Source organism: Nycticebus coucang, chromosome 4 (genome assembly GCF_027406575.1).
Source record: "Nycticebus coucang isolate mNycCou1 chromosome 4, mNycCou1.pri, whole genome shotgun sequence".
Lineage (NCBI taxonomy): Eukaryota > Metazoa > Chordata > Mammalia > Primates > Lorisidae > Nycticebus > Nycticebus coucang.
Window position 1 is genome coordinate 132226085 of NC_069783.1, and position 19401 is coordinate 132245485.

General features: G+C 46.1%; 1 protein-coding gene across 1 annotated transcript; it reads left to right on the forward strand.

The window, feature by feature from the left end:
• Positions 1 to 2727: 2727 nt before the first annotated feature.
• Positions 2728 to 6702, forward strand: LOC128583477 (microfibrillar-associated protein 3-like). Its single transcript, XM_053587684.1, has one exon. The coding sequence runs from the start codon at positions 2735 to 2737 to the stop codon at positions 3653 to 3655; it is 921 nt and encodes a 306-aa protein (XP_053443659.1). The 5' UTR covers positions 2728 to 2734; the 3' UTR covers positions 3656 to 6702.
• Positions 6703 to 19401: the final 12699 nt, after the last annotated feature.

The following is a 19401-nucleotide window of genomic DNA, read 5'->3' on the forward strand; positions in this document are numbered from 1 at the left end:
GTACAAGACTGAAGTCTCAATAGGTTTGATTTCTCCTAGCTTCTAGATGACGTCCCTCTCACTGTGTCCTCACCAGCTTTTCTCCCTCTTTTCTTCCTTATAAGGCTCTCGGTCCCTATGGCCTCACTTACTCATAACTACCTTCTGTAAGGCCCCAACACCAAGTACGTTGACATCAGGGGTTGAGGCATCAATGAGAATTTTGAGAACACGATTCAATGACAATCAGTAATCACTGTATTCTTTCTGATCAGAATGAGTTAGAATGAGACAAATATATAAGTTTAGAGTTTTTTTTTTTTTTTTTTGGAGACAGATTCTCACCTTGTCACCCTTGTAGAGTGCTGTAGCAGTTCACAGCAACCTCAAACTCTTGGGCTCAAGTGATTCTCTTGTTGCCTCAGCCTCCCAAGTAGCTGGGACTACCGGCACCCACCACAATGCCTGGCTGTTTTTAGAGATGAGGTCTCGCTGTTGCTCAGGTTGGTCTCGAACCTGTGAGCTCCGGAAATCCACCCTCCTTGGCCTCCCAGAGCGCTAGGATTACAGGTGTGAGCTGCTGCGTTCAGCCTAGAAAAGAGAATTTTGTGAGTATAACATTTTATACACTTCGTTGACAATATACATAATGTAAAATTTGCTGTTTCAATCATTTTTTTTCTTAATGAGGTGACAGTCTCATTACGATGCCTAGGCTGCTCTAAAATTTCTGGGCTCAAGTAATCACCTTGGCCTTCTGAGTAGCTGAGAAGCTGGTGTGTGCCACCATATCCCTTAATCATTTTTAAATGTATAATTCAGTGGTGTTAATACAATCACAGTATGGTATAACCAGCACCATTATCCATTTCCAGAACTTTTTCATTGTCCCAGACAAAAGCCTTGTTTTCTTTAAACAATAACTTCTCCTCCCCCTTCCCAGAAGTCCCCCCTTCTCCAAATCTCCAGTGGTCCTGGAGGGACTGGGAAAATATGTGGGGCGGGAGAGCCCAAGGGCCAGGAGCCCGTCAGGTGGTAGGAAGGAGCAGAGTGTGGCTCCCCTGGTGGCTCTTGGGAGAGGCTGCTTGAGCAGGTGACAGCTTTCTCGAGTCCCCAGAGAACTAGGATACATTCCAGCATACCCCAACCAAAAATCAGAAGGGAAAATATGGTTTATGTGATTAGGGTGGGGAAGGTGATTAGGACCTGGGGACCCGGGGACATCGCAAGCTCCATAAGGTAAGAGACACACATACACAGTGGTGGGTCCCTGAGCCATCTCCTTACTGGGAGGCTCATCCCATGTCTGGGAGTCAGCAACTCCTTGGGGGATCTCAGGAGGAAGAGCTCCCAGGTTCTCTAAGGTTACAGAGCTCAGGGAATAATCTACAAAGTCTGGCCAGGTGCAGTGGGCATCTCAAGTGCTGGGCAGAGGGGACCTGTGTGCCTGGTGTCACACAAGCTGGACTTCTGCCCCACGTCATGCATGTCCTCACTCATGGGGGGAATGTTACGCCTCTGGAGACAAGTGTGCTGTTCCCACTGGGAAGCCAGGGAGAGAAGGGGACTCTCAGTGAGCCGAGTTAAGAGCGTCAGAACTTCCAGGAGTACAGGTGACAGCAGAAGCCACGACCTGAGCCAGTGTTGGTCACCGTGGGGACAGAGGAGAGATGGATTTGATGGGGACATGGAGGGCAGGTCCTTGTCTCACTCCCCCATGGATGGGAGCTCTGGTTGGAATTGGGTTATTCAGCTGTGACAGTGATGATCAGCCTGACCCTCGGCCTGGAGCCCAGGGGTGTCGCGAGGACGTGTTGACAGAGGATGATGAAGCTGACACCCCGGAAGGCCCATCACTCCTGTCCTGGTCCCAAACTCAGGATGTCCTTCTAAACCCCTTGGTACCAGTCTTCATGGCGATCACCAGACTTTGTGCAGCTCCCTGTGTAGGAGAAGGGACCTGGGGACCCGGGCACATCACAGGCTCCACAAGGGGAGTGACACAAACACAGGTTGGGGGTTTCTGCTGCCTGATGTCCCACAGACCCCACATCACAGATTGGACTGTCGAGAAGCTTCAGAGGAGCAGGAGAGGAGAGGATACAGTCAGTGCCTGTGGGCAGGGAGACCACCCGTGGGGTCCCCATGTTCCTCAGTGGGATCAGCTGTAGGAAAGTCACATTCACAGGACCTACTTCCCCCAACTCTCCTGGAGCAGGCCCAGATTTCCCATCAGAGGTAGAGTATTCCCTTCCCCCTCTCACTTTCCTAAAATGGATTGGCTGCCTTAGGCCCAGAGCTGTCCCCACACCCACCCTCTATCCTGATGTGACAGCTAAAGCTGCAGGAACCCAGGCCAGCTCTGTGCCTGGAGTTGCTCCCAGGCCTGCGTCCTCATGCAGCATTTTCCATCTTTAAGTCCCATGCTTAGGACACAGTGACCCTCAGCCAATCTGCAGGGGACCGTCTACCTGCTCTGATCATGATTTCGGCTGGGAAAGGCTCGTGTCCGTCTTTAAAAAAAAAAACAAAGCCGATGCTCAGCCCAGCCGCCCGCTGCGGTGGGCGGGAGCTCCGCACTCTGCTCGCCCGCGGCGCAGCCCGCAAAGCTGCGAGGCGCTGGCGGAGGCAGCCGGCTAGTGGCAAGCGCTGAGGAGCTGGGCGCGGGGCAGCGCGCCGGGCAGCCTCGGGCCGGCCATGGCGGGGGGCGCGCGGCGGCCGCCTGAGCTGCGCGGCGGCGTCAGGAAAATGGCACATGCAGGCTGGTGGCCTCCTGAACATCACCAAGGTGTCTTTCTCAGACCGTGGTAAATACACGTGTGTCGCCTCCAACGCCCACGGCACGGTGAACAACACAGTGACCCTGCGTGTTGTCTTCACCTCGGGGGACATGGGCGTCTACTACATGGTCGTGTGCCTCGTGGCCTTTACCATCGTCATGGTCCTCAACGTCACTCGCCTGTGTATGATGAGCAGCCACCTGAAGAAGACGGAGAAGGCGATCAATGAATTCTTCAGGACAGAGGGCGCAGAGAAGCTGCAGAAGGCCTTCGAGATTGCCAAGCGCATCCCCATCATCACCTCAGCCAAGACCCTGGAGCTGGCCAAAGTCACCCAGTTCAAAACCATGGAGTTTGCCCGCTACATCGAGGAGCTGGCCCGGAGCGTGCCTCTGCCACCCCTCATCATGAACTGCAGGACGGTAATGGAGGAGATTATGGAGGTGGTGGGCCTGGAGGAGCCAGGGCAGAGCTTTGTGAGGCACGCCCCGGAGGGCCAGGAGGCCACTGACAGGCACGAGGTATACACCATCCCCAATGCTCTGCAGCGCAGTGACTCACCTGCTGCCGACTCAGACGCCTTGTCACTGCACGAGCAGCCTCAGCAGATCGCCATCAAGGTGTCCGTTCACCCGCCATCCAAAAAAGAGCCTGCAGATGACCAGGAGGGTGTGCAGTTAGAAGTCAGAGATGAAGAGGACACGGGGCCATCAGCCGAACAGTCCCCCGACACTGCAGAGCCTTCTACTGAAGTGACGTCCACAGAGCTGACATCCGAGGAACCAACCCCTGTGGAGTTCCCAGGCAGGGCACTGCCACCTGCTCACCCCAACTCCACAGAGCCCACAGTGACATGTGACAAAAACACCTGCATTATTTATGAAAGCCATGTCTAATATCAACCCTGAAAAGCTATGCATATCAAGTAAATCAGGGGCTGCTCCTTGAGATACATACAGATGTAGTCACTCTAGCCGCTAAGCCTTACCAGGAGACTCACCCGTAGGTCGGAGTGGTGCCATTTGGACAGGGGACACCTGCGTGCAGCTGTGAGTGGACCTTCCTGTGAGAGAGGCCAGGGGAAGCATCACGGCACAAAATTGGTAATACCACATGGAAGGTGTCCATCTGTGTGGTGTGAATTGCAGAGGCTGCTCATGGCCACATATCTTAATCAGCAACATCCTCTTGGCAAAGAGGACTCTGTTGTAAGATACCCCAAGTTCAAGAGCCCTGTCCAACACTCACTGCACTGCTTTTCCTTTTTAAAATTACAGGTCTGCTATGATAAATGCACGTACATGGTTTTGCTGCACTTTCTTCTCAGTTTTAATCACTTTCACTGTTCCTTTATCTTGGACTAGTTATTATATTAATACTTGTAGCTCTTTCTGGTTTAGCCCTTTTTGTTCCTGTTTTTCTCTAGAACTTTTACTTCAGAGGCCCCAGTCTAATACTAGTCACCAGAACCAGGACGGCGCCTGCAAGTCCCTTGCAGTGGCCCCGGGTGGTTACTAGGCTCGCTGTGACTTCCATCCCCCCACCTATTTTCACAGAGTGCTTTTTTTTTTTTTTTCCATTTATTTCCAGTGAAGCTGCTACTGTGAAACTGAGAAAAACTTTGCCCTGGAAGAGCACTTTAATGGTTGTATAAAAATGCATGTGCCTGTTTATGTGGGAGTATTTTGGTGAGCTCAGCTGAAGCGTAGAAGGGGAATGGTGAGGGTTGTTTGCCCCCATGCCACTCATGAAAATCGCTGTTAATGTAGGATCATCCTCCAAGCAAAGGCTGATTCTTTACCCAGAAAATTTACTGCTTCCAGAGACAGAGGCATTTGATGGGCTCCTGTAAGGTATAGAATTCTGACTCCCAGACGGGCCTGCAAGGACCATTTGCTGTTGGGCAGTGCCCACACCCTACTTAGGGCAGCAGACATAGGGTCTGTGATATGCCCCTGTGACTGCAGGCCAGGATGACGGTTCAGAGAATTGCACCATCAGATTTCATGCCAAAACTACTGAATGACTATCCAGCCCCCAGAAAGCAGGTGCATTTGAGCCAGCAGGATGTGTTGGAAAGAAGATAGAACTGGTCACCTGAAAGTTAGTGCCTGGCCCAACTGTGCCAGTGCCCAGCTGCCTGTTTGGGGGCAAGGCTAGGCCTCTGTGTCCTTGTCTGTAATACAGGGTGGGTTGGGTGAGGGCCAAGGGCCACTTCAGCAGTTTCACCCTCTCTCAGAACCAGCTCACATGACATCCTTGCTTGTTCTCAAAGTCTCTCAGAGGGTTTTCTCTCATCTCCAATTCCCACAATTCATGCTGTGTTCCTTACTCAGATAGAGGTTGTGGGTCTTCTCCTCCAGGAAGTCATTAGGACCTCTCCTGCAGTAAGAGGTAGTCTTGGTGAGGGTGAATGACATCACTTCCTTTTCACTTACAAGCAAGGAAGACAGGAAGCTCAGTGTCGCCGATGGGGTGGTTACGTCCAAGGTTGCGTGGACACATTGTTGATGAGAGTGTAGATGCATAAGTATAACCCGCACCCTTTCACCGTCCGTGGAAGTGGCCTTGGACAACTCCCTGCCTCTCTCTGAAGTTTAATCTTGTGCTTCATCTATGAAAATACACAGATAGCACCTGAGGGTCTGCAAGATCTCTTCTCATCAAACGTTACAGTTTTACAGAAAGTCTGCAATCTTCATGATAAACCTGGAGCAAACCTGAGAGAACATGAGCCTGGGTGCTTCTGCTGTTCAACCATTGCAGCAAACAGGTGTGGAGTACATGGCCTTAAAGTGACCTTGCCCGGTTTATTTATAGTAGGGAGAGAGTATGGAAGGTGACACTTCAGATGACAGACCAGTTCCATCAGACAGCTCGTGAAAAGGAACATCTTCGCATCTAGTCCGACGTGCCTTGAGTGAACCCGCAAAGAAATCAGCAGTGAACCATCAGGAGAATCCATGAGTCCTGTCTGGGCTGTCCAGACTGGGATATTACATGTTTGGGTTGTAGTAGGACAGTTTTATATCTAGCTCTTAGAGCACAGCATTTTTTTTTTGTTAACGCAGGTCCACACATTTTTAGCAGGGGTTTCTACACCAAAGCAAAAATGGGGACTTAAGCTCATTGTTTTTGATGTGTGAGCTTTCCCCCATGCTACTTGGTTCTCATTTCACTCAAACCAGAGTGCAGACCTCTGCAGAAACAGCAGAAGGTGCCGGTTTCATCTACATATCCACGAGGGAAAATCTGGCTACTGTTGATGAAATGAGCAGGAATGTGTGACCAAAGAATGTTTCCAGGTTGATTTTTGCTTCTTTAGACTATGGTGGGGGGAGATGATAACGGATTTCGAAAACATTCTCCCTTGTCAAGGCATTAGAATGACCCTGATAACACCCACCCTACAGGGAGGTTGACTCACAATGATGATTTCTCCTTGTGGAAAATCTGCACGCTTCCTGTCCTATCCTGCCCCCAGCATCTTTACAAAATCAAAGAGTCCCTCCTGCTAGAACGGGAGGTGCAGACACCTCATGGCTCTTGGTTGGATTTTCAGAGATAAAGTGAACTGCCCACCTCATGGAAATTCAGTCATGTGACTGACCGTGGGTGCTCCTTGAGCACTGAGCTTGCTGGAGCAGTTTTGAAAGCTGGCTGCTAATGCCCCAGCTACGTCCCCTGAGTCTTATGAACTCATTCTCAAGGTGGAGTTCTGCTTTCTGAGTCATGCTGGTAATATCTCTAGCAATTTTTTTCTTGAGAGTCCAAAAAATAATTCACATATGTATGCGTAATTAATTCACTTAGGTGATTTTTTGAACTTGGATAGTATTTATTCTAAATGGGGAAAACAAAATTTTATATGGAAAAATCTAATTTATAATGGTTTTGGTTTATAGATTATATTTTCATATCTTTAGGGCACATCTACTATCCTCATCTTTTTGTATATCAGACTTGGCAAAAAGAAATACTAATACTTGACTAAAATCTCTAGGAACCAAATGTGATGTATATGATCTATAACGTAAAGAAACTGCTGTAAAAATAGCTGAATGTCTCACCCATGTCTCAAGCATTACTGTGCCATGTCATCACATCCAGAGCAATTTGTCCTGGATGCTTACAAGCATTCCTTTTCCACAACTAAGGCTAGAAGATTTGGTGTCCCTCACTATGGATCCTGGAATCCTCTCTCATTCTCCTTTACTTTTTTTTTTTTTTTGCAGTTTTGGCCGGGGCTGGGTTTGAACCCACCACCTCCGGCATATGGGGCCAGCGCCCCGCTCCTTTGAGCCACAGGCGCTGCCCTCTCCTTTACCTTTCTTATTGTTTCCTTTTAATAAGCACAAGTTTGTGTTCTCTGAACAGAAAGGCAAATTTGAGATAACAAAACAATAGAATTTAACTGAATGAACTTATGGCTACGTAAATTTTTTAATGGACTCATAATGTGGTTTTTACTTTTTATTTTTTTTAATTTTTGAGAGAGTCTCACTTTGTCGCCATCCATAGAGAGCTATGGTTTCATAGCTCACAGCAGCCTCAAACTCCTGGGCTCAGGTGATGCTCCTGCCTCAGCCTCCCAAGTAACTGGGACTACAGGCGACCACCACCACTCTCAACTAGGTTTTCTATTTTTAGTAGAGACAGGGTCTTGCTCTTGCTCGGGCTGGTCTTGAACTCCTGAACATAAGCAATCCACCTGCCTTGGCCTTCCAGAGTGCTGGGATTACAGGTGTGAGCTACCTCACCCAGCTCAGCCTGACTTTAAAACACCCTCCCAGCCACTGGAAGAAATAGTTGGAAAGGCATATCAGGCATCTTTTAATTTGCTGTTGGAAATGCAGTGTTGTGCGCGTGCTAAAACTCCCTATGGTTCTCTTAAGTGGGATTTCCTTTCAGTGTTTAATTTGATAAGAAAATGGAGCATTTAAGTCGAATTTCAGATTCTGTGTTTTCTCAGAACAGATTAGCTACTGTCTCATATCCTTTTGGCAATCCCTTAAGTAATTCCTGTTTCTCTCCTTGCTTTTTAAACTAAGTTATTAGGCTGAGTGCAGTGCCTCATGCCTGTGATCCTGGTACTTTGGGAGGCCAAGGTGAGAAGATTGCTTGAGCCCAGGAGTTTAAGACCAGCCTGGCAACATAGTGAGACCCTTTCTCTACTAAATATGTTTTAAAATTAGCCAGGTGAAGTAGTGGTACCCACTACTGTAGTCCCAGTACTGTAGTCCCAGCTACTTGTGAGGCTGAGGTGGGAGGGTTGCCTGAGCCCAGACATTCAAGGTTGCATTGAGCTGTGAGCACACCACTGCTCTCCAACCTAGTTGACAAAGTGAGACCCCACCCCCTAAAATAAATAAAGCGTTTAGTACTCTTTAAATATCTATGAAATCTCACCACACATACATTTTGCGCTTCTGTTCTGGTCAAGTTATTGGTCATTTTTATATTCACCTATTCACTTTAAAAACCTTTCAGCAGAGCTTCCTTGCATCTGGGCACCGTGAGTCTGGGGAGATAGGACTCCAGGCATCTCTGGCTGGTGGAAACTGCCTATCACCACTCCTATGAAGATACAGGGAGTCAGCGAGAGACTTCTGGACCCCAAGAGGAGGACTAAAACAGTGGAAAACCGGCAAGTGGTCGCGTGTGTTCAATCCGTCTAAACCCGCCCACAACTGTAAGTTCAGTAGCAGCGAGACTGCAAACCAGAAAGGCCTTACCTGTGAACTGTTTTGATGTCCTTGGACTTGGCACTGAGTTGAACTGCCTTGGGGAAGGCCTGAGCCGGAGTGCGGAGAACTTTGGCCATTGTCTAGGGCCCCAGTCTAAGCCACTGAGCCAGACGGAGCTAATGGTGTTTGGCGGTGGGTCACACGGATCCATTGTCAGTGATCTGCCCCGGCAAGCTCCGCCCTCAGGGTCGCAGAGCTAGAAACGGGTGGGAGCTGGTAACCCAGCAACCAAGTAGCCTAAGGGTGGGGTTTGAGCCACCTTGCAGCCCTAACCCTCAGGGGCAGAGTGAGACCGGTCTTGGCACACTGGGTAAGTGGATAGCCACTTCAGCAGCGATTTCAGCGAGAAAGCTGGGAAAGCTTCTGCTCAGCAAGTTTACAAGTTCAAAGTGCCTTTTAAGTAGGCTGAAGAGAGATTTAGGGTGTCTACCTGCAGGGGTTTGAGAAATCAGCAGCCTCCAGTCGTATCAGAACTGTGACTAACATCTCATACCCCAGAAGACCACGTGTTGCCCAGACAATATTCAATAACATATACAAACTGCTTTGTTTTGGGTTGTGTATTTTTTTCTTTTTTTTTTTTTTGTTTGTTTATTTTGACGTTGCTGATGTTCTTTTGTTTTTTTAATTTCAATCTTTTCCACACAGATCCCTTTTTCTTTCTCAATTTTCCTAGTTTAATTATAATTTCCCATTGCTGCCTTTTTTAATAACTTCAACTTCATTTTTGCTAGTGTTTCTACCGATATAATTTGGTTTTTCACCCAATTTTATCCCCGTAAAGTTTTCTGTTTGCTTCTTTTGGTTTGATTTATAGCATTTTTGTCTTTCCTCTCTACTTGGTGGAGGTGGGGTACTGTGTCTGATCAGGTGAGCAAAGAGCTGCTGACCTCAAGGGAACCACGCAACTTGGCACCCCCAGAAGTGGGGTTTTTTAAGGTTGTGTCAAAGTACCCTACTGTACACCTATATTGCCCTGTCTCCCTCTTTCTGTGCCTCTCTTCTTTTTGTCACTATTCCTTATACCCACCCCCTCTCCTTTCTCTATCTTTCTTTTTTTCTTATCACTCGGTCCTCCTTTCTTTCATCCCCTTTTTTTGCTCTTCAACCTTCTCACCCTTCTGGTCCTGTAACCCTTAGTCCACAGGCACAAGAACTTAAAGAGCAAGAGGAAGTGAAAGGAAAATTAGGGCAAGGAAACAGATAAAAGAAATCACTCATGAGGAAGAATCAGCAGAAAACTCCAGGCAACATGAAGAACCAGTCTAGAACAACCCCACCAAGGGACCATGAGGTAGCTACTGCAGATGATTCCACCTATGAAGAAATGTTAGGAATGACAGAAAGGGAATTTAGAATACACATGTTGAAAACAATGAAAGAAATGATGGAAACAATGAAGGAAATTGCTAATAAAGTGGAAAATAACCAAAAGGAAATCCAAAAACAGAATCAAATAAGAGATGAACGATATGAAGAATATAAAAAGGATATAGCAGACCTGAAGGAACTGAAACAGTCAATTAGGGAACTTAAAGATACAATGGAAAGTATCAGCAACAGGTTAGACCATGCAGAAGAAAGAAGTTCAGAGGTAGAAGACAAAGTTCTTGAGATAACTCAGACAGTAAAAGAGGCAGAAAAGAAGAGAGAGAAAGCAGAACGTTCACTGTCAGAATTATGGGACTTTATGAAGCGTTCCAACATACGAGTTATAGGAATCCCAGAAGGGGAAGAAGAAAGCCCCAGAGGAATGGAAGCCATGCTAGAGAATATTATAAAAGAAAATTTCCCAAACATCACCAAAGAGTCTGACACACTGCTTTCAGAGGGATATCGGACCCCGGGTCGCCTCAACTCCAACCGAGCTTCTCCAAGACACATTGTGATGAACCTGTCCAAAGTCAAGACAAAAGAAAAGATTCTGCAAGCTGCCAGGAGTAAGCGCCAGTTGACCTACAGGGGCAAATCCATCACATTGACCGCAGACTTCTCTAATGAAACTTTCCAAGCAAGAAGACAATGGTCATCTACATTTAATCTACTTAAACAGAACAATTTTCAGCCCAGAATTCTGTACCCTGCTAAGCTAAGCTTCAAAATTGACGGAGAAATCAAATCATTTACAGATATACAAACATTGAGGAAATTCGCCACAACAAGACCAGCTCTACAGGAAATACTTCAACCTGTTCTGCACACTGACCACCACAATGGATCAGCAGCAAAGTAAGAACTCAGAAATCAAAGGACAGAACCTAACCTCCACACTGATGCAAAAGATAAAACCAAGCAATGGACTCTCACCAAATAAGATGAATAGAATACTACTACACTTATCAATTATCTCAATAAATGTTAATGGCTTGAATTCCCCACTGAAGAGACATAGATTGGTTGACTGGATTAAAAAACACAAGCCATCCATTTGCTGTCTGCAAGAAACACACCTGGCTTCAAAAGACAAATTAAAGCTCCGAGTCAAGGGTTGGAAGACAATTTTTCAGGCAAATGGAATTCAGAAGAAAAGAGGAGTTGCAATCTTATTTTCAGATACATGTGGATTTAAAGCAACTAAAGTCAAAAAAGACAAAGATGGTCACTTTATATTGGTCAAGGGAAAACTACAACAAGAAGACATTTCCATTCTAAATATTTATGCACCCAATTTAAATGCTCCCAGATACTTGAAGCAGACCTTACTCAGTCTGAGCAATAAGATATCTGATAATACCATCATAACAGGGGACTTTAACACACCTCTTACAGAGCTGGACAGATCCTCTAAACAGAAATTAAACAAAGATGTAAGAGATTTAAATGAGACCCTAGAACAACTATGCTTGATAGACGCATATAGAACACTCCACCCCAAAGATAAAGAATATACATTCTTCTCATCACCCCATGGAACATTCTCCAAAATTGATCATATCCTGGGACACAAAACAAATATCAACAGAATGAAAAGAATTGAAATTTTACCTTGTATCTTTTCAGACCATAAGGCACTAAAGGTGGAACTCAACTCTAACAAAAATGCTCAAGCCCACCCAAAGGCATGGAAATTAAACAATCTTCTGTTGAATAACAGATGGGTGAAGGAAGAAATAAAACAGGAAATCATTAACTTCCTTGAGCATAACAACAATGAAGACACAAGCTACCAAAACCTGTGGGATACTGCAAAAGCAGTTTGGAGAGGAAAATTCATCGCTTTAGATGCCTACATTCGAAAAACAGAAAGAGAGCGCATCAACAATCTCACAAGAGATCTTATGGAATTGGAAAAAGAAGAACAATCTAAGCCTAAACTCAGTAGAAGAAAAGAAATATCCAAAATCAAATCAGAGATCAATGAAATTGAAAACAAAAGAATCATTCAGAAAATTAATGAAACAAGGAGTTGGTTTTTTGAAAAAATAAATAAAATAGATAAACCATTGGCCAGACTAACTAGAAATAGAAAAGTAAAATCTCTAATAACCTCAATCAGAAACGATAAAGGGGAAATAACAACTGATCCCACAGAGATATAAGAGATCATCTCTGAATACTACCAGAAACTCTATGCCCAGAAATTTGACAATGTGAAGGAAATGGATCAATATTTGGAATCACACCCTCTCCCTAGACTTAGCCAGGATGAAATAGATCTCCTGAACAGACCAATTTCAAGCACTGACATCAAAGAAACAATAAAAAAGCTTCCAACCAAAAAATGCCCTGGTCCAGATGGCTTCACTCCAGAATTCTATCAAACCTTCAAGGAAGAGCTTATTCCTGTACTGCAGAAATTATTCCAAAAAACTGAGGAAGAAGGAATCTTCCCCAACACATTCTATGAAGCAAACATCACCCTGATACCAAAACCAGGAAAAGACCCAAACAAAAAGGAGAATTTCAGACCAATCTCACTCATGAACATAGACGCAAAAATTCTCAACAAAATCCTAGCCAATAGATTACAGCTTATCATCAAAAAAGTCATTCATCATGATCAAGTAGGCTTCATCCCAGGGATGCAAGGCTGGTTTAACATACGCAAGTCTATAAACGTTATCCACCATATTAACAGAGGCAAAAATAAAGATCACATGATCCTCTCAATAGATGCAGAAAAAGCATTTGATAAAATCCAGCATCCTTTTCTAATTTGAACTCTGAAGAGTATAGGCATAGGTGGCACATTTCTAAAACTGATTGAAGCTATCTATGACAAACCCACAGCCAATATTTTACTGAATGGAGTAAAACTCAAAGCTTTTCCTCTTAGAACTGGAACCAGACAAGGTTGTCCTCTGTCACCTTTACTATTCAACGTAGTGCTGGAAGTTCTAGCCAATACAATTAGGCAAGACAAGGAAATAAAGGGAATCCAAATGGGAGCAGAGGAGGTCAAACTCTCCCTCTTTGCTGACGACATGATCTTATACTTAGAGAACCCCAAAGACTCAACCACAAGACTCCTAGAAGTCATCAAAAAATACAGTAATGTTTCAGGATATAAAATCAATGTCCACAAGTCAGTAGCCTTTGTATACACCAATAACAGTCAAGATGAGAAGCTAATTAAGGACACAACTCCCTTCACCATAGTTTCAAAGAAAATGAAATACCTAGGAATATACCTAACGAAGGAGGTGAAGGACCTGTATAAAGAAAACTATGAAATCCTCAGAAAGGAAATAGCAGAGGATATTAACAAATGGAAGAACATACCATGCTCATGGATGGGAAGAATCAACATTGTTAAAATGTGTATACTTCCCAAAGCTATCTACCTATTCAATGCCATTCCTATCAAAGTACCTACATCGTACTTTCAAGATTTGGAAAAAATGATTCTGCGTTTTGTATGGAACCGGAAAAAACCCCGTATAGCTAAGGCAGTTCTTTGTAACAAAAATAAAGCTGGGGGCATCAGCATACCAGATTTTAGTCTGTACTACAAAGCCATAGTGGTCAAGACAGCATGGTACTGGCACAAAAACAGAGACATAGACGCTTGGAAGCGAATTGAACACCAAGAAATGAAACTAACATCTTACAACCATCTAATCTTTGATAAACCAAACAAGAACTTACCTTGGGGGAAAGACTCCCTATTCAATAAATGGTGTTGGGAGAACTGGATGTCTACATGTAAAAGACTGAAACTGGACCCACACCTTTCCCCACTCACAAAAATTGATTCAAGATGGATAAAGGACTTAAATTTAAGGCATGAAACAATAAAAATTCTCAAAGAAAGCATAGGAAAAACACTGGAAGATATTGGCCTGGGGGAAGACTTCATGAAGAAGACTGCCATGGCAATTGCAACAACAAAAAAAATAAACAAATGGGACTTCATTAAACTGAAAAGCTTCTGTACAGCTAAGGACACAATAACCAAAGCAAAGAGACAACCTACACAATGGGAAAGGATATTTGCATATTTTCAATCAGACAAAAGCTTGATAACCAGGATCTATAGAGAACTCAAATTAATCCACATGAAAAAAGCCAACAATCCCTTATATCAATGGGCAAGAGACATGAATAGAACTTTCTCTAAAGATGACAGACGAATGGCTAACAAACACATGAAAAAATGTTCATCATCTCTATATATTAGAGAAATGCAAATCAAAACAACCCTGAGATATCATCTAACCCCAGTGAGAATGGCCCACATCACAAAATCTCAAAACTGCAGATGCTGGCATGGATGTGGAGAGAAGGGAACACTTTTACACTGCTGGTGGGACTGCAAACTAGTACAACCTTTCTGGAAGGAAGTATGGAGAAACCTCAAAGCACTCAACCTAGACCTCCCATTCGATCCTGCAATCCCATTACTGGGCATCTACCCAGAAGGAAAAAAATCCTTTTATCATAAGGACACTTGTACTAGACTGTTTATTGCAGCTCAATTTACCATTGCCAAAATGTGGAAACAGCCTAAATGCCCACCAACCCAGGAATGGATTAACAAGCTGTGGTATATGTATACCATGGAATACTATTCAGCTATTAAAAAAAATGGAGACTTTACATCCTTCGTATTAACCTGGATGGAAGTGGAAGACATTATTCTTAGTAAAGCATCACAAAAATGGAGAAGCATGAATCCTATGTACTCAATCTTGATATGAGGACAATTAATGACAATTAAGTTTATGGGGGGGAGGCAGAAAGAGGGATGGAGGGAGGAGGGTGGGGCCTTAGTGTGTGTCACACTTTATGGGGGCAAGACATGATTGCAAGAGGGACTTTACCTAACAATTGCAATCAGTGTAACTGGCTTATTGTACCCTCAATGAATCCCCAACAATAAAAAAAAAATAAATAAAATAAAAAAAAAACCTTTCAGCAGATAACAAAGTTCATTTTCCCAATGTATTTATTAGAGTTTCTTCAGCAACTAACCAGATTCAAATTAGACAAATCAATGTGGAGGGGTGAAAAAATCAAACCAAATAATTTTTTATTGTATTTTCCAAAGCAACTGAGCATGTATCCATTATACAAGAAAATGTCGGGCAGTGCCTGTGGCTTAAAGGAGTGGGGCGGTGGCCCCATATGCTGGAGGTGGCGGGTTCAAACCTAGCCCCAGCCAGAAACTGAAAGAAAAAAAACTAAAAGAAAATGTCACATAGGGTTGATAATAATCCTTAACTGGGATTTTTTTTTTAAGAGAATACTACATCAACTCAAAACTAGAGAATGTAAAAATGGAAAGTAAATAGCTCTAAGAATATTCTGGCATCAATTATTTTAATATAACCAATAATAGAAGCCTCCAAATGTCTCTTGCACACACCCCAGAGCTATTAACTTGTCACAGAGGATGCCCGCACTCACATCTTGTATTTCAGTAGTTCCCAATATCCTTCATTAAGATTGGAAAACAAGACCAAACTGGGGCGGCGCCTGTGGCTCAGTGGGTAGGGCACCGGCCCCATATACCGAGGGTGGTGGGTTCTAACCCGACCCTGGCCAAACTGCAACAACAGCAACAACAACAAAAAAAGAAATGCCAACCTGGTGATTTTTGTGAACAATAAAATGTTCACTTTCTAAAAATAATTTGAAGATGTAAACAAATGACTAATAGCAAAAACAGAGAAAAAAAAAATTGTGACACATCCTGTATTTTGATTGTTGCTTTAATAAAAGGTTTGCACAGGAAAAAAAAAAAAAAAAAAAACAAAACAAAGCCTTCTCATTAGGCCCGATTCACCTCACTTAGATAAACAGGCCACATTTTACTATCCTCATGAGGTTTTTGTTTCTTGTTCTTTTCGGTTTTCTTGAGAAAAGCAACAATGTACAGAAATTCACAGTAAAAGCATTTTACACCAGAACGTGCTTCCGAGTAGAGTTCGTGTGTAAGAGAGAAAGATTCAAATTGGAAAATTATCATAGAACAAGGCACCCTGAGGAGGGTGGGCTTCTTGTCCCACTCCCCCATCTGCCTGTGTCACCGTGAGTAGTACTGTCCTGCCATGTGGCACAGTAATAGTCAGCCTCGTCCTCAGCCTGCAGCCCAGAGATGTGCAGGATCCCGGCATCGGCTGAGGCTTCTTTGGATGCAGAGAAGCGGCTGGGGACCCTGGAGCCCCGGTCTTTACTTGAGTGATAGTACAGGAAGTTCCAGGGAGGGCTCCTTGGCTTCTTCTGGGGCAGGATACACTACAGCTACCCACACTGGAGCCACTGCTAGGGTGCAGGTGAGTCTGGCTGATGCCCCCAGGGATACAGAGAGGGAGGGTGACTGAGTCAGCACAGGCTGGGAGAGAAAACCTGTGAACAGCACTTACTGGGGAAAGAATTAAGTATCAAGTTTGTCAGGAATCTTTGTCAGAAGATAACAAGCAGGCTAGGAGCTGCTCTTGGCCTCTGAGGCCTGTTGTACCTGAGCAGTGAGAGAGGATCATGAGGAGGACAGGAGCCCAGGCCATGGCGGACACAGCCCTGGTCCCCACAGTGGGGCTGAGCTGCCCCAGGCCCCCTTTTCTCCCCACAGCACAGGAGGGGCTGCTCATGCAAATGCGTTTCCATCCAGGGACTGCCTAGCCCTGACCACAGGGAGAGTGACACAGGCACAAGTTGGGGGGTTTCTGCTCCCTGATGTCCCACAGACCCACAATCACAGCCTAGACTGTTAAAAATCTCCAGTGAGGCAGGAGAGGGGAGGACAAAAGTCAGTGCCTGCGGTCTCAGGGAAACTCAGCCATGGGGGCCCCGTGTTCCTGAGTGGGATCAGCTGTAGGAAAGTCACATTCATGGGACCAGCATTCCCCCAACTCCCCTGGAGCAGGCTCAGCATTTCCCAGTGGGAGAGGAGACTCACTTTCCCACACTCACCTCCTACAAGGAGGTTTCTGGCCTCAGTCCCAGAGCTGTCCCCACACCCACCCTCTATCCTGATGTGACAACTACAGCTGCAGGAACCCATGAGTGAGCCAGGCCAGCTGTGTGCCTGGAATTCCTCCCTGACCCGTGTCCTCAGCTGCATTTCACATCCCCCTGCCTGGTCCCCGGGACATAGGGAGCCTCAGGCAGCCCTGAGCACAGGTGACTGGGAGGAAAGGGGAGGTCTCTGCTGTGACAACTGGAAGGGCACAGTCCATGCTGTAGGACTGTCCACCTGCTGAGATGGTCCCTGAGAACTAAGATGTGAGCCAGGAGACGCTAATATTTTATGTTTCCTTAACAAGGCCAGCCCCACAAGCACCGGATTCAGCACATGCGGATAAACAGGCAACATTTCAGTGTCATCAGGGGGCTTTGGATTTTGCTTTTGGTTTTCCTGAGACTTCAGAAACATTTGGAGAGAAATGGAGAGTAGAAATATTTTAAACATCAAAGGTGCTCCCAAGTAAAATTTGTACATTGGAGCATATTTAGAAATTCGAAAATTGCCACAGAGAAAGCTCCAGAGAAAGCTGAGGTTTCTGTCCCACTTCCTCATCTGCCTGTGTCACTGTGAGGAATATCACTGCTGTCCCAGCTCTGACAGTAATAATCAGCCTCGTCCTCAGACTGGAGGTTGGAGATGGTTAAGTAGCGGTCAGCCCCAGAGCCCGAGCCTGAGAAGCGGTCAGGGATCCCGTCCCCATTGCTGGAGCTTCCAGAACTGGTAACATACATCAAGTACCGAGGGGCCTTCCCTGGCTGCTGCTGGTGCCATGCAATGGTGGAGCCACTGAGCTCACTGCTCAAGGTGCAGGTGAGCTTGACCGAGGCTCCCAAGGAGGCAGATGCAGAGGGCGGCTGAGTCAGCACAGGCTGGGAGAGGGACCCTGGAAACACAGACACCCATTATGACCTGGAGGAAGGACAGGAGGGAAGGAAAGTCCTGGCATGGGTTTGGGAAGTGGGCTGGGTGGTCAGGGTGCTGAGGGCCACCCTGAACTGTGCACTGAAGGAGGAGGCTGAGGAGTAGGAGTGGCGTCCAGGCCATGGTGAAGACACCCCAGAGCTCTGCTGAGGCAGACAGGCTGCAGGTCTCTCTTATCCCCCCTCCAGCCTCAGAGGAGAGAGATGGGCCCTGCATGCAAATGTGCTGCTCTTCCCCTGCCCAGCCCAACCCAACCCTCCCTGGGCCTGTGTGCAGCCCCAGTGTCCTCGTATCCTTCCTTGTAGAAGTGGGTGTATGCTGGGCCTGGCCTGAGGCTCCCACGGGTCCAGAGAGGACACAGCTGCTGGCTCCAGTGAGCCCTGAGCAGAGCCCAGGGCCAAGTGTCTGGGATCCCAGCTGAGCCCCACAGAACCCTCCGTGATAGCTCTACAGCGCCCCCTGTTGCGCAAGTCCAAGTCCAGCATGTCTGTGACCAGATGCCAGGGGTTCCTGACAAAGGCTCCAGCCCCACCAGGGCCTTGACCACTGCCCGCCCCCTGCTGAAAGGCAGTGCAAGATCCCTCCTATGGGAGCTCTTACCTCATCTCAGTCCGTAGTTTTCTTTATCTGCCTCCTCAGGACACACAACTCACCCCACATTAAGGGGACAGGGGTATCTCCTGTACAAACTGCACATGAAATAAGATGCACATTAGTGCACATTAGCTGAGAACAGGGCAGTTCAGCCATGATCCCACTTCCCAGGCTGCTCTTGAAGCCGGTTTCTCTCTCCCCACTGGATCCCTCAGGAGATCACACATAGGGAGCAGAGTGGGGACTGTCTGGGGGATAAAGGAGCAGGCGGGGGTCACTGGAGTCACTGGGGAGTGAGGAGAGTCCCAGGGAGGAGGAGGCCCCTGCAGTTATATGAGAAGATGATCAGCTCACATGGGGCTTCTTCTCAAGTGCAAGATCAGAGAAATTTCCAAAAATTACAGGCTGTGAATAAAAATTCCCAAATAAAGGTATTTAAATGTCCGTGTCTTTTCTTACATAAGTATTGTAGTTGAGACATTCACAGGATAGAAGGGAAGGGGAAAGAGAGACCCGAGGACTGAGAAGGGAAGTCGTGAGTCAGAGACGGGAGGGGAGACAATGGTCCCCACTGCAGAAGGGACTGGAGGAGAAGAAAGTGGGGAGATTGGGGAAGACTCCAAGGGGCAATTGGGTCAAGGGAGGTTTGGGGTGTGGGATCCCCACAAACTCAGGGATCCTTCTGCGATCAAAATTCCCCATTTCTCTGTGAGACGTTCCTCTCTGCTGCTTATCTGCTAATGGCTTCTTCCTCATTTCTCCTCATTCTGACATGTTTGGTGACTTTAAGGCATTATGTGGATGTTTCAGAAAGGCATCTTCGAGACATGTAGAATATCAGGCTTCACTCCAGACCCATGAGTCAGAGTCTACATATGACAGGATCCCAGGTGACCCCCGTGCACGGGAACATCTTAGAGTCTCTGGTCCAACACAGGCAGGAGGGCGCCGGTGGGCTTGGTGAAGGATT